General features: G+C 34.2%; 1 protein-coding gene across 1 annotated transcript in view; it reads right to left on the bottom strand.

The window, feature by feature from the left end:
* Positions 1–13,412, bottom strand: part of LOC100369263 (glycogen phosphorylase, muscle form-like) — a 29,186-nt gene extending 15,774 nt beyond the window's left edge. The window contains exons 1-3 of the mRNA XM_085492538.1: positions 13,061–13,412; positions 2,364–2,465; positions 1,771–1,849 (exon numbers count right to left, since the gene is read on the bottom strand). Of these exons, the coding sequence (XP_085348664.1) occupies positions 1,771–1,849; positions 2,364–2,465; positions 13,061–13,306 (427 nt within the window). The 5' untranslated portion in view covers positions 13,307–13,412. The remainder of the gene's footprint in view (positions 1–1,770; positions 1,850–2,363; positions 2,466–13,060) is intronic.
* Positions 13,413–15,003: the final 1,591 nt, after the last annotated feature.

The following is a 15,003-nucleotide window of genomic DNA, read 5'->3' as shown; positions in this document are numbered from 1 at the left end:
TTTATTTATTCGATGAATGCAGATAATGTGGTATAAACAAAACTGAAATAATTGATCAACTTGAACTCTGACACACCCTTCCATGATTTCAAGAGATGGAAAAAATAACGAATATCAAAGAAAGCTTAGAAAGAACTCCCATGTGCTGAGAGTATTGGAGACACTTTAAATATAATTTGAAATTACTTAGCTGAAAACTAATTATGCAAATCAGAAAATTAACATGAACAGATTTGATTGTAAAACTAATGAGGTCTGCGCAATGTAACAAAAACTCTATGTACCAAGTTTAATTGAAATGTGATTAGAACCAAAAAATTATGAATTATTATGCTAATTGGGGAAATATTATGAACAGAGTTTTACCCCAAACTACTTAGGTTTGTACATTGTCCTAGAGCATCTTTGTACTAAGTTTCATTAAAATGGAAATTAGTACTTTAGATATCAGTGTGAAAGCTTAAAATTGGTTAATTATGCAAATTGGATAATTAATATGTACAGATTTTAACCCACAATTATCCAGGTCTGTCTATTGTCCTACAGCATCCATGTATAAACATTCATTGATATGTGATGATTACGGTAGTACCTGAGATATCAGTGTGAAAGTTGGAAATTGGTTAATTATGCAAATTAGGTGATTAATATGCACAAATATTTACCAAAAACTAATTGGGTCTCTGCATAATTTTAGATTCATTGAAATGTGATGATTAGTACTTTAGATATCAGTAGAAAAGCTGAAAATTAATTATGCAAATTAGGTAATTAATATGCACAATTATTTACCCTGAAACTAATCAGGTCTCTGCATAGTCCTAAAGGATTTATGTACCAAGTTTCATTGAAATGCGATGATTAGTACTTGAGATACCCGTGGAAAAGCTGAAAATTAACTAATTATGCAAATTAGGTGATTAATATGCACAAATATTTATCCGAAACAATCAATCTCTGCATAGTCCTTGAGTATGTAAGTACCAAGTTTCATTGAAATGTAATGCTAACTACTTATATCAAAAGCTGAAAATTAATTAATTATGCAAATTAAGTAATTACATGTACTGATATTACCATAAAAACTATCAGGTCTGTGCAGTGTCATATGACATCTATGTACCAAGTTTCATTGAAATGTGATGATTAGTACTTGAGATATCAGTGGAAAAACCGAAAATTGACTAATCATTATGCAAATTAGGTAATTGGTATCCACGGATTATTACCAAAAACTAATCAAAACCTAGCATTAGTTCAGAAAATCTATGTACCAAGTTTCATCAAAATCCAATGAGTGGTTGTTTAGATATCAGTGGAACAGTCATGGAACCACTAAAAAATAGCTAATTATCATGCAAATTAGGTAATTAATATGCACGGATTTTTACCAAAAACTAATCAAATCTGCGCATATGTTCAGAGCATCTATGTACCAAGTTTCATCAAAATCCAATGAGTGGTTCTTTAGATATCAGTGGAACAGTCATAGAACAGCTAAAAATTAGCTAATTATCATGCAAATTAGGTAATTAACGAGCATGGATTTTTACCAAAACCTAATCAAATCTGCGCATTGGCCCAGAGCATCTATGCACCAAGTTTCATCAAAAACTGATGTATGGTTCTGGAGATAGCAGTGGAACAGTCGGACACACATACACACATACACACACACATACACACACACACACACACAGACACACTAACTGCAAAGACTCCCATTTTGTGCTTCGCACATGGGAGTCAATAAAATGAGATGAAATATACCTGCTAATCTACCGAGACCACCATTACCCAGACCAGCATCCTCCTCAATATCTTCCAATTCTTCAATGTCAAGTCCAAGCTGAAGGTATAAATTAATTAAACATTTGATTAACTCAATTTAAATCCCATGTTAATTGCCAAGTGAGTCAGGTAAATCAATTACTGGCTTCAAATCAATTCAGTCCAAGTTATATTTTGGGGTACTGGGGTAATAGGTTAAAAGTTCAGGTACTGTACACCAGACTAACCTATGAGGTGATGATCTGAGTCAGCACATTTAATTAATCTGCTGAACCCAGTTACCATAGAATAACATTAAAATGTCTTTATTATTGTAATGCGTTGTATTCTTATAATCAAGCAATTGTGGAGTTTTGTTTCAGAAACTATTTTTAAAATAACTGAACCTTGAACATTAATGTAAATAGTTGAAATAATTACTGCTAGTTCACTTGCACTTAAAAACTCAGACAATCATTGATATTACTCCCGGGTCACATGCTCGACAACCGACCATGGCAAAAATTCAAAGCTGACACATGTACACAGAATGAGTACAGCGTAGGTGTGATATATAATTTGTAATAATTCACCTGGTACATGGCTTCATCGCATTCACTCTGGATACCCAAGTTGACCATGGTATTGGTCAGGGTACGTCCCATGTAGTATTCCAAAGACAAATAATAAACACGCTGTAAAACAAACAAATACGATATGAGTATACATTCAAAATGACATTTTATATTCACTATATAGAATTTCTGTTAATTTAATATAGTATTAATTTTAAATCAAATTTACTGTAATTGTACTACTGGTACCCACAGAAAAACAAAATGACCAATGAACAACTATTTTAATACAGGGTTTTAGTTTTTTATTTTATTAAATTAAAATGTCAATAATTAAATCTTTCAATAGTCCCAAAGCATCTGAATTGAATTGAATTGTGCCTGGAATCAATGAAACAATTAAGATGTGAGCCCTGGCAGACACACTGACAGTGATGTGAGGCGACACGAGGGCATGCTTTGTACACTATAGGTTGGACACTTTCAAAGAAAACAAAACTCCACTAAAATCTTTGTGTACTTTTTCATCTTTATCAAAATCTTAGCGTACTTTGGTCTGTATAAATCTCATTACTACTGGTAATCACCTCCTTATTAATCAGTCTGAACAATTCCTATTAGCCACGTTCAGACAGGCTCTCAGCTCGTACTGAAAAAGATGTTATCGATAATCTTTAAGCTGGCAAAAGGATTATCGATGTTGCGTTGTCAAACAGAGGTGTGACAGTAATTTGGTTGGAGTCAAAATAAAATCATTAATTGATGACCTTTCATAATCATCCCAATATTTATCAATATCATATCATGTCGTGTGTTAATATTACAATGCAAATAATATGCAGTCTCGGGAATCAATTTAAATGTTTTACATAATGCTCAGATCACAGTATGTTGTTCAGGTAATTTATATTTCACAAAAGAATCCCCCGAAGAATCCACGCTAATAAAACATACATGGGAAGCAAAATTATATGTACAGACATGTACAACAAATTATTGTTGAAAAAATACAAGACGATTTGTAGAAATGAGCTCATAACAAATACTAGCCAATCACAAAATACTTCATGGTCTTGAATAACTCACCATAAAAAGAATCGATATAAAGTGAAAAGGTACATCAAGAAACATATTGCAGAGAAAAAATAAATGTATATTCAAAGACAACCTTTACGTTTGTTAACATAGTTGGATACACAGGATGCAATATTCCCATACAAAGCAAGCATAGCATTAAGTGTCACAATAGTAATTATTAAGGATTTAAAATTTTTGTCAAGTTTATATGTAATCTTATTATTTTTTGGGGAATTCTTTCCTCCAACAACCAATTTGAGTGAAACTAAGCGTTCAGCCAGACATAAAACGGCATGTGCCGAGGATGGTCTGGGCAAACCCAAAAAGGTTCATTTTCGGCTCATCCCAGAGCATACAGCCGAGACGAGGTACATGCTAGTCAGCACAAGCATATGCCAAGTGCATTCATCTGACCGCAGTAATTATAATCGCATTCGTATATTATGTACATGTAGCGTGCATATATGAAAACTGGTTTACGCTATAATCACATATTCAATATTCTAAGGGAGAATCTACTCATAACAAATCCCTCCATGATCTCATTGATGGTTTAGAAGATCAATTCATATGCACAGGTGGTAGAATATAATATATTTCCTCTCACTATAGTATTTATCAACCACATGTGCACACAGAAATATGCTATTATTTCAAAAGGTGACGTGAACATACATGCAAATATTGAGTTGACATAAAATCATGGTTCTCTGCAATTTAATTTCTTATACTATATTTGCTTACATAAATGAGAGATGTGTGTCTATGGTTTAAAATAATGACACATTTTGATGATTTCGTATACAATAAATGCAAATTTCTTGATGTGTACTTCCATTAGAGGCAGTTTACCGGATGAAATCTTTTGACTGTTTTATAGTCTAACGAGGTATACATGTCTGGTTTTTTTCTTACGTTATTTTAAATTAACATATCTATACCAACACAACAAATATTTTAATGTTATCAGAATATAGTTTAGTTAATCTTGCACATGTGGACTGTTTGAGCAATAAATAAATAATCTGGTGAATATTAAAATATTATTGTAATATAAATAAAAACATTACTTAATATGCTTACATAAATATTGTCAAGTGAGATACAAGGGTTCAAGGGATTTGTAAATTTACATCATAACAATCCAGTCAAAATAAGGTGACAAATATATTTTGATAGTATAAGATTTAGGAAAATAAGATTAAAGTTTAACGTGTCCTGATTGTCAATACAACATTACAAGTTATAGCTGTGATTGTGAGACAAATCAATCTGGCAGGCTTGGAAGTGGCACAGTATACACATGTGGGGGTAGTGTATATACACAGGCTTGTGAACAACAGCTGTGGCAGGTGACATTGAATCAACATTATCATGAATTATTCATTTTTTCCCAGGTAACATAGAATTGTCTTAGATGAATGATGACAAGGCCAGTTTTAATTAATAGAGTGATAGTCTGTAAAATGAATGTTTAAAAATGTTATAGTCTTCTGTGTGTTCATTCAAAATACATGGGGGAATTGCTCAACTACTGAGCCTGATTTAGTAACAGCAATTACCCTTGATATATCCTCAGACCACTAAAGAACAGACTAGCAACGCCTATTGTTTTAGGTGTAATTTGGGGATTACGCCAGTACGATGCGTGCCACGGCAGACCTTGCTGGTAGTTTATTGACACAAGCTTTACCTGAAGATTCCCGATCATACTCACATTTACCTGCTTCGTGTTTTTCATGATGTCATTCTAGTGCAGAACGCGCAGGCACATACTTTCAGATCTAACGGGAAATGACATCTATGTGTTCTGACCTTTCCATCGTCGTGTTTCTATCCAAATCGGTCAATTTTTGAATGAGTTACAGCATTTTTAATGTTTCCTACTTTTGTCTACAATATTTATGAATACATAATGAGCAAATGTATAGTAATATTTCTCGTTAATTGACTTTTCCCAACATTTATCAAACTTTTTCTATAAAGGTCAAATGGCGGTGTTGGCATCGACAGTGTTCCTTTGTGTGGACGATTTGTAGTTTTTGTGGACACTCCGTTTGAAAACTTGATATGCTCACTCAACTAAGCGATTGAAGTCATTTAATATTTGTCACATTTGTGGAGAGTACGTTATAGTCGCGTTAGTTCGATCGGTTGTTTATTGGATTAAAAAGTTAAGCCCCAAAACAAACGTGGCTCGCATCTGACCAAAAGAAAAGCCGCGTTGCTAGTCTGTTCTTTAGTGGTCTGAGATATATCTTTTTGAGATATATTTTTTGAAATTTACATGAATTATCGGTATTTATATTTTTCATTCATCCCATAGATTTCTCAAATACTGAATTGGACACGAAAATACAAACAAAAACGACGGACATCGGACATGTATCTGATTCTTGCCTGGTCAGATATTTTTATTTGAATCTGCATGTACCATGCCGTCAGCATCATTAGTTTTTTATAAGAATGACCCACTTTTTATTGAATTTGTGTTACAAGGAACATCCCCTTTAATTGGGTCAACTGCTTGTAGTCCATTTACCATTACAGCACTATAATATACATTTTAGTTCCTGTCTTAATATCCTCATCTCATGATATGCTAAATTAATTACTCCCGATTTAAGGCTTTCTCGCATATTCAATGTATAATTCAATGCTCGTAATCAATCACTTGACTCAGGTTGATAACACACACCAATGAACTAAACATTTAAATGTATTCATTGACATTTAAACTGAAAATGGTCCGATAATCAATATTCATTATTCATCCAATGCAAACAGTTTTATACGATCCTCATGAAAAGCTTCTTTGAAATCTGTGGGATTTCTTCACATTAAAATTCTACTTAATGGTGATGAGCTGTTCAAAACTTACCTCTTCCTGTGTGCTCAATTCTAAAGGAGCTACCGGTACATTAATATTTTCTCAGTTGAAATTTAAGCAGTCTGAGAATTTTCCTGATCTTACAAGAAAGTATGATATTTGAAGAAAAAGCATTGTCCGCAGAGGAAATGTAGGTTTTTGCACATGTCTACCTGTATTTGATCAGATAAGCCAGGTAAAACAAATATTAGGTAAATAACACCATTTTCAAGGGATCAGATAGTTTAAATACCTACTTTTTATTTTACTTATCAAGAACTTCTCAGTAATGTTCTGATTAAGATGGAATGGACCAATAAAATAGCTTCACCTAGGGCAACCATATTCCATGTAAACTAATAAGGGAATATTGCATTAGATTATGCAAATGAATTATTTTTACTCCAAGATACTAGCTAATTAATAATACTGGATCACCTAATTATTAAAACTAAACCTTTCAGATTCAACCATATTGAAAAAACATGACTCAGAGAAAGAAAGAACAGTGCATTGTACATGTTTCAACTTCACTGGTGAATCCCAAACAACACAAACTACAGAGCTCTGGTACACTGGTAAGCCACTGACTTCACAGTGATTCAGATTTATCAATAATTTATCATAAAAGTTTTTTTAATCATTGTTTATTTACACAGCCTAGATATAGGTCAACTGCAAGGACTGACAAACCTATAAAGTATCTTGGTCAATACTAGTATGAATTCATTATGGCGTTTAACCCTTGTATGAACTGCAAAGTGTATGTATGGAATGTATTCTATTTTAGATTTCCTGACGCCAACACATTTGTGTATATAAAATTAAAGCGCAGGGAGAGCAGAAATCTTCAGTTCTTTTAACTATGTTTACTCAGTACAGTAATAACCAAGGTATACATGTTGATTGGTATACATTGATTGTCATGTTGAAAATGGCATACTGAAATGAATAGTTATGAATATAATTGTAAATCTTCCAAATGGATATACCAGTAATGGTGTTTTGGGCGCTTAGCCCCAGCTAAGTGTCCACATACACTTTGTTAGCCTGTGCCTTAAAAACAGGTCAGATTTAACTTGTACTAAGCATTCGTACCTGTATTCTAAGCAGTGGCTAACATTTTGAGTACTGATGCATTAGATAAGCTATATTTACTTGTGCTGTAGATAACCATGCTTGGTCAAATATTTACTGTATACTGGTGCTAAAGTTCTTTCATGGGTCTAGTGTTAAAATAGTTGCGTTCACGCACAGCTCCTTAGCACGGGCTAAGAGGTCAAATTCCTTAGCCCATGCTAAGAAAACGTGTGTGAACGTGTGTGAAGTACGGGTTAAATCTGATCCGAATTTAAGACGCGGTCTAGACCTTAGCACGGGCTAACGAAGTATGCGCGAACGCTTAGCCCAGGGCTAAGCGCCCTCTGCGGTGACCTTTGGGTGTGAAAATTGTCCCATGTTCGTATAACGACACTATTCCACCAGTCATTACTCCGCGCTCGCTTCCACACTAATCGGGTCACTGTAGTAGTAGAGCGTACAGCAGCTCCAATCGTAGACAAAATAAATTTGGTTCGCTGTCTACGACATGCATTAATAAAACTTTGTATTCTGTTACGACCGTTGTATACTGTTTATGTGCATCCAAATAAGTTGGGTCCGTCTTCTCTCGCGTTCCTGTGCACGTCCCTCAAAATTAGAACGAAACATTTCAGCAGCAGAAATAGAACCTCGCGCGTGTCATCCATTTTTCGTTCGTAAATAGCGGCTTACCAAAGGTCACCGACTAATGGCACCCCTTAGCCCGTGCTAACGACTGGCCCTCCCTGTGCGTGGACGCAATTGGGTCTAGCCAAAATGCAAATATGCTAGATAAGCCTAAATCAGCTTAAATCTTAGCCCGTACTTCGTGTAACGTGAACACAACTATTGATTGGGTTTTAACAGAGAGGTCACCATCACTTATCCGCCTCTTATCACATAAGATATTGTAACAAATATCCTCGTGATTAGTTTCTAAAAGGTCACATGAAATAAATAAGAGTTTTGTGATATTGGACACTACTGTATTTGCTCTAAGTGAAATAAACTTTTTGATTAATTTATTTCTTATTTGGCTTTAACTTAAAACCTACAAAGGTTCCTTTATTAATTAAGCCACTACCAGGTGAGGGAGGGGGGGGGGGGCTGTTACTCAATGTTATCATTCAAATGTCAGCTTATTTCATGGAATATCCAAGCATTTGTTAGTAAAAAATTAATTAAGAAAGCTAGCAAAAACTATAATGTCTCGCCAATTATGATTGATGATGGAAACTACAACCATGGAGGTAAAAAGAGAGGGAGTCACAGCCAAGCATAGATCAAAGGTACCAGGATGGTAGCCGCTGTATGTACATAGAGTTTATTTGCCGAACGGATCAAGGAAGACAGTTTCCTCCTAGCGCAGTGAGGATTACCGTGAATTAGCATACTATGGACGCCTTCAGCAGCACTCAGCGATTTTCGGGACAATTCTTATAAACAAATATGGTGACGATCGATAACGCGCACGAGTTTGACTACGATGCTGAAACTGCTATATCCTTCAATTCAGAAGACGTAAACGAAATCGAAAAGCATATTACAGACGAAGAATTGTTTTGCATATGCTGTGATCAAAACGATTGCTCGAAAACAAAAAATGCAGCGAATTTCTTGTACATGGTGTATAAAGAAAATTGATACACTGCCATAGGAAGTAGGACATACATGGGATATAAACTTCAAGTGTCATTTCGAACCTCAAAATTCAGTCTCTGGTACAACGCGGTGCGGTCCATGCCATGCACCATTGCAAAGATCATTAAACAAGCTTTATTTTGGACTAAAAAACAGTACTAGCAAGGTTTCAAAACATTACAATATTGCTGATTCAAAAATACAACGGAAAATGAAAAATTACATAAACTTAAGAAGAAGTTATCAGATTTTCAAAATTGCAACTTTCCCGATCTCACAAACACGATTCCTTTACGTATAGAAGATCTGCGCATGCTTTATGTCCTTTGACATTTACTGCGACACCGTAAAACAAGACCTTGGAATGTGTACTGTGTGCAGCAACGCTTGAGAGTAAATCATGCGTCGACGACGATCCTGAGGTGAAAGGACGATAAGACAAAGGAAATTATGGGATTAAACTTGTCTAAAACAAAAAAAGTTTAGGAGGATTATTTTGGCTATGACTCCATGCTACAACACATACATTGTACTTTATAAAATATGCTTTCTGATGTTTAACCCACCTTTCTGTGGGTGATGACATGTTTTTAAATGATCATTTCTATGAATATTTCATAGTTTGAAATTTTTAGCCATTGGTGATGAAAGTGACATAATTTCTTGTAGCCACATCAAAATGTAATTTGCAATTAGCGACTGACGAACAATTAGCAAAAGCCTAAGAGATAACCCTATCACAGCTATTCTGTAGGGGAGGGGGGGTCTAACAATGTTTTGTTGAACGTCAAATTACTGGCCATACTAACGGCTGTTACCAAGAAACCAAACGTACCTTACACTTAATAAATTAATAAAGCTGCATTCCTATAAATAAAGCATTTCAGCAAAGGGGTTAGATATAATATTTGTACTTCAGTGGGCCATTGGGGAAGAGGCTGAGGCTATCCAAACAAATACTGAATGTAACTTCCATATCAAATATATCCATTTAAAAGACCCTATCATCCACAATTCCTAACTTCTATTCACATGAAGCCAAATCTATGCACAGCGAAAATAACTAATAAATAAAATACCAGCATATTTCTATTAAGTATTATTTCTTTCTTTTTTTAACAACAAATTTAATGATTTACTAGTATTCATTCTATGAAAAACCCAAACATATTAACAACACTTTGAAAATTACTGAAAATTCTACACACTATGTTTGGTTTTCCATTCAAGGTTTTTGATAACAATAGGCTGTCTGCCCCCAGTCATAAACGAAATCACATCTCTTTATCAATCAGTAACGTACTTGTCCTGAATTTTAATTCACCTACATTAACAGACATGACAATCTATTTTATGCACAGGTACTATTTAATTCCAGGGAAATGAAGCAGGGAATCAATCTAACCTGACTTGCATACTGTCTAAAAGACAAACTCAAGCATGTCAATTTAATATAAACAAATATCAAGGCTAGAATAGACATGGTTACAGTTCTATGGAATTCATGGTATATATTTATACCTAAGAGTTCAAAATCTCTATCTTGGGTCATTGAAATAAAAGCAGTTTATCAGAACTTTAAAAAAAAATTCAACTGATCACTAACTCTAGGTGATAACAATATGCCTTCCTACCCATAATATTATGTCATCAAAATGTCAACTGACCGTAAACATTGCAAACAAGCTTTGAATAGTTTCAATAGAGACATAAAATGTGTGTATGCTGATTGCTAAGATTTATAACTGTTCCTCTGATCTATGTAACCATGCAGTGAACAGTAGACAGGAAAGAATGGAACAATATTTGATGGACAAAATCTAGTTATCTAGTTATTCTCAAGAAGATCTTGGCAGTCGTTTGTGTTTGATTTAGACAAGAAGGAGGAGGTACTAGGATGGTAGTAAAAATAATTAAATTTTGTTGTCAAGTCAGTTTGGCACACCAACAACAAAAAAATGTAGCTCCAAACATAAACTTTCTCCCTTTTATATGCAAATATTTATGTCCATGGGAGGTCAAGGTGCAGTGGGTTAATTACAAACAAAATTGGCTATTTCCATAGCAACAAAAAGATGAAGAATTCTTCTGATACATTAATTCCACCATGTTTTATGATATCACTCAATTACCACATGCTTATTTAATATTTTATATGATGAAAAATGCCAGAGATCATATGAATATTCATGCTGAGTTGATAGTGTGAAATGTAGCTGTATCAGTTATAATAGTGAGCGTAATACGAGATGCACTGTCTTTGAGGTTCATTGGGGATTTACGCCAAATACAACACTGATTAGTTAGTTCACTTTCAATCTCTGCCAGCTTAAAATAATGTTAGAAACAAATTTCATCAGTCATTCCTTTATACAAACTGACTACGTTATTTTATTGATGAACACTTGTCACCCCTCTATTTAAAACTAAAAGCACAATGGTGAGAGCAGCTACCACCTATCTTCATTCTAGTACAGTTTAATACAATACAGATTTGCTTATATTTTTTTAGTTTCATAAAATAGAGAAGTAATACTGTTTACTTTATTTTTGCTATTTTCGCTGAAGGAATGCTTCAGTGAAAATAAAATCCAGTGAATATACTTTTTTTTTCTATGTCTCACATTCAACTCATTAAAAATCAGTGAAAATAAATTCCATAAAAACACCCAAAAGGCTTTTTCATCGAAAATTAATTCCAGCTAAAATAAATTATTTCACAGTAGTAGACTGTATAATACCAACTCTAAAGAAGTTCGGAATATCCCTATTATAAACAATCAGAAACATGAGACCTTGACCTGCTTTATAATTATACATGTTCTCACTGAAAAAAAGTTACCTTGGCCTGAATTATGCAATTTATACAAGAGGTATGCATACACCAGCCACCGGATAATGAACATAATGGTGTTGACTCATAAATAGACAATGTTACGTTTGATCGAATATTTTTATCTTTTGAGTATTTTTTTTCAATCGAGCAAAAAAAAGTTAACAATTTTAAGACAAGGAAAATTTCATAATAATATACATACATATAAACTTGTTAGATTTTGGAGCTAGTCTTTTTTTTAAACTAGGATGGAGCCAATCAGGAGAATTTGCATATACAGGTCAATATACCCATTTAACTGTCTTAAAATTTAAGCTTGCCTACTTCGAAATCAAATAAATTCAAGAATAGTTGACTTTTGCACTCAAATTCATTTTAGAACTCTAATGAACTTATTACATAGTGGCAAATGGTCACTGGTGTTGCCTTCATCATATTCGAGCCGGTGAAACATGTTCTTATGTGTTTTTATGTTCTCATAACTATTATGTAATAGTTTTACACCAGTGTTGATACCCCACCCCCTTCAAGGAAGTTTATACACCATTATTTGCAAACCTCTTTACGATGACATAATGTGTTCATCTATTTTTCTCCTATGCCAATGTGAGTTACATAAAGGGATACAAAAAACAGATGCGAACAGTGATATATGTTGCCTGGCAAGCTGCCTATGGGACATAATTTGCATAACAATGGGTCGTTTACAACTAACTCAGATTTTTACCCAAATCGTTATTATTATATATATATTGATATTTAATTTTCATACCATGTAACATATACATGCATCATTCGACGCTAGCATCACACAAATAGACCTGTAATTGTTTTTTTTACAATAAACTTCACAACTTTTGACAGTGACAGCGGCCCAGACGACCAGGTAGTTAATTTGATTGGGTTTATAAAACAGCTAACAGTTATAGTCTTTGACAAAATAGTAAACTACTATAACATCATCGGCAGCGGTACGTCGCCGCAGTACGACAATACGAACCAAATACATGACACTCGCTTCAAGGAACTAGGAAAGGAAAAATCCCACTTCCACACGTACGCACGTCTTTTGCAGCCGGCCGGCGCTAATGAAATATAGTATAGGCCAATGACCCGAACTTCTTCAAGTCTCATCGAACCCCGGATCGAACCACACTCATATACGATAAAGCATCAACTTGTACCGAAGGAATCAACATTTAGATATATTACCTTTGGGTCCTTTTCATAATAATGCTGCTGCGTTCGAATCCATCTTCCTACAAGTTGATCGCGAACCGTGTGAGCCAACGCAAAATAGTAATCCCGTTGTGTGGACACATTTCTGTCTTTCACCAACGTGTAATGCAGGTGCCGGTTAAATGTATTTTTGATGGTGGTAACGTTCTCTACTTGCGCAATACCTCTCACACTAATTTGCTTACGCTTGTCGACATCTGTCTGCGGGATTGATGCCATCCTGGTGTCCGATTTTAGGCTAAAAATTGGACGAACAAGACCCACAACGAACAAATTCTACAGTTCAGACAACCCTATGGTGACCTCGGCTGTCTACGGGTCACAGCGATTGCGCATTCGCGATGTTGCATTGGATTATGGGTATGTGCTTAAGTATTATGGCATGTGTGACAGCCACCTCCAGATTTCATAGTCAATTCAGTTTTCTTTAAAAAAAAAAATGTAATCATGCCAGCTTATACACAGTCAAAATGTCATGACTTTAAATCCTTAAGGTTCAGAATTCTGCTTTCACATGGCAACAGAAGTTCTTGGCAAATTATAGTAAATAAGTCCAAATTTAAATTAATGAACCTAAATGAAATATTTGTAATATATGTATATTGTATTTGCTCTATTTTTGCACATTTCTAACAAAGTACAAATGAACCAAAAATACTATTCATTGCATGATGATTCATTAAAATATGACTTATTTAAATTTGACCACAGACACACCTCTGCTCATTAGTGCATATAGTGCATGCATTACTAACAGAAAAAATAACGCTACATAGTTTTCTGCGTTGTGTCGTCACCGGAAGCGCTGTCAATGCAGCGTCAATGAGTTTTCTGTGCATATACATAAGTATTTATTATGTTAAATCAATCCAAGCAAGAAATTAATCTATCAATGGAAGCCATATGAAAATTGTTTTTGAGTTTGTATGTGGAATTTATGTGTTTTCTGTAAAGATTCAAAGCGTACGTATTACTCTGAATAGTAAATGAAAGATTATGAAATTTTATGTTTTTTATTTTAGCAATGAACCACTCTATGCAAAGTACCGCTAGACTGTAATTTTTCTCCCATAATGCATCATTATAACTTAACTTCCTCTTTTTGTGAAACAAAGAAAATCACTTATTATCTGCATGTCATATTTCTTTTGTGTTTTTAATTTCATAACAAGCGAACTAAATAATAGATATAGGACAGCTGTAGCATGTATTTATGAAGTTTACTGAAAAATAAATGGCTTGGGATCAAAATATTTTTTTCCAATATTCACTTCAATCACACGTTCAGTTTCACACACCTCAATAAACTGCACAAGTATAAATCCACTCTGTATTCAGATTACAAATAATTCAAATTTTCACACCCAGGTTTTCTTTGTCCCCCTCCCCATAGTAAATGCTCTATGGTTCAAGACTGAGATCAATTTGATTAAAATTTGATGTATTGTACAGACTTTCTGGCTTGGAGCATTATTATCATCGTTATGTTTTTCTTCTTCTTTTTTTTTTGTCCCATTTAAAATAATAAAATTATTCACATGGTTTGGACGCCATCTTTGATTGTTGACTAAAATGACCAAAAGTTTGGGCAGATGTTTCTCATGAATGCTTCAACTGATCAACTTGATATTTTGTACATAGCATGTATAGCTTAAGCTTTTTAATGGAAATATAAAATTGATTTTGATCATGCAGTCACAATGTTTGTTCACCATCTTTGATTTGGTAAAAAATAAAAATCGTGCAATTGTGTGTGGTGTACGTATTGGTCTGTTTGATATGAAATTTTGTATGTGCATTTCACTTCACATTTCTTTCCTTGAAATATCACATGCCTACATATAGGTCACATGGTTTGACCCCCATCTGGTGGGGAGGGGGGGTCATCTGACCTCATCAATATGTATAACTGTAAT

The sequence above is a fragment of the Saccoglossus kowalevskii genome, chromosome 2, assembly GCF_978046115.1.
Source record: "Saccoglossus kowalevskii chromosome 2, keSacKowa6.1, whole genome shotgun sequence".
Lineage (NCBI taxonomy): Eukaryota > Metazoa > Hemichordata > Enteropneusta > Harrimaniidae > Saccoglossus > Saccoglossus kowalevskii.
This window is presented reverse-complemented; position numbering and strand designations above follow the sequence as displayed.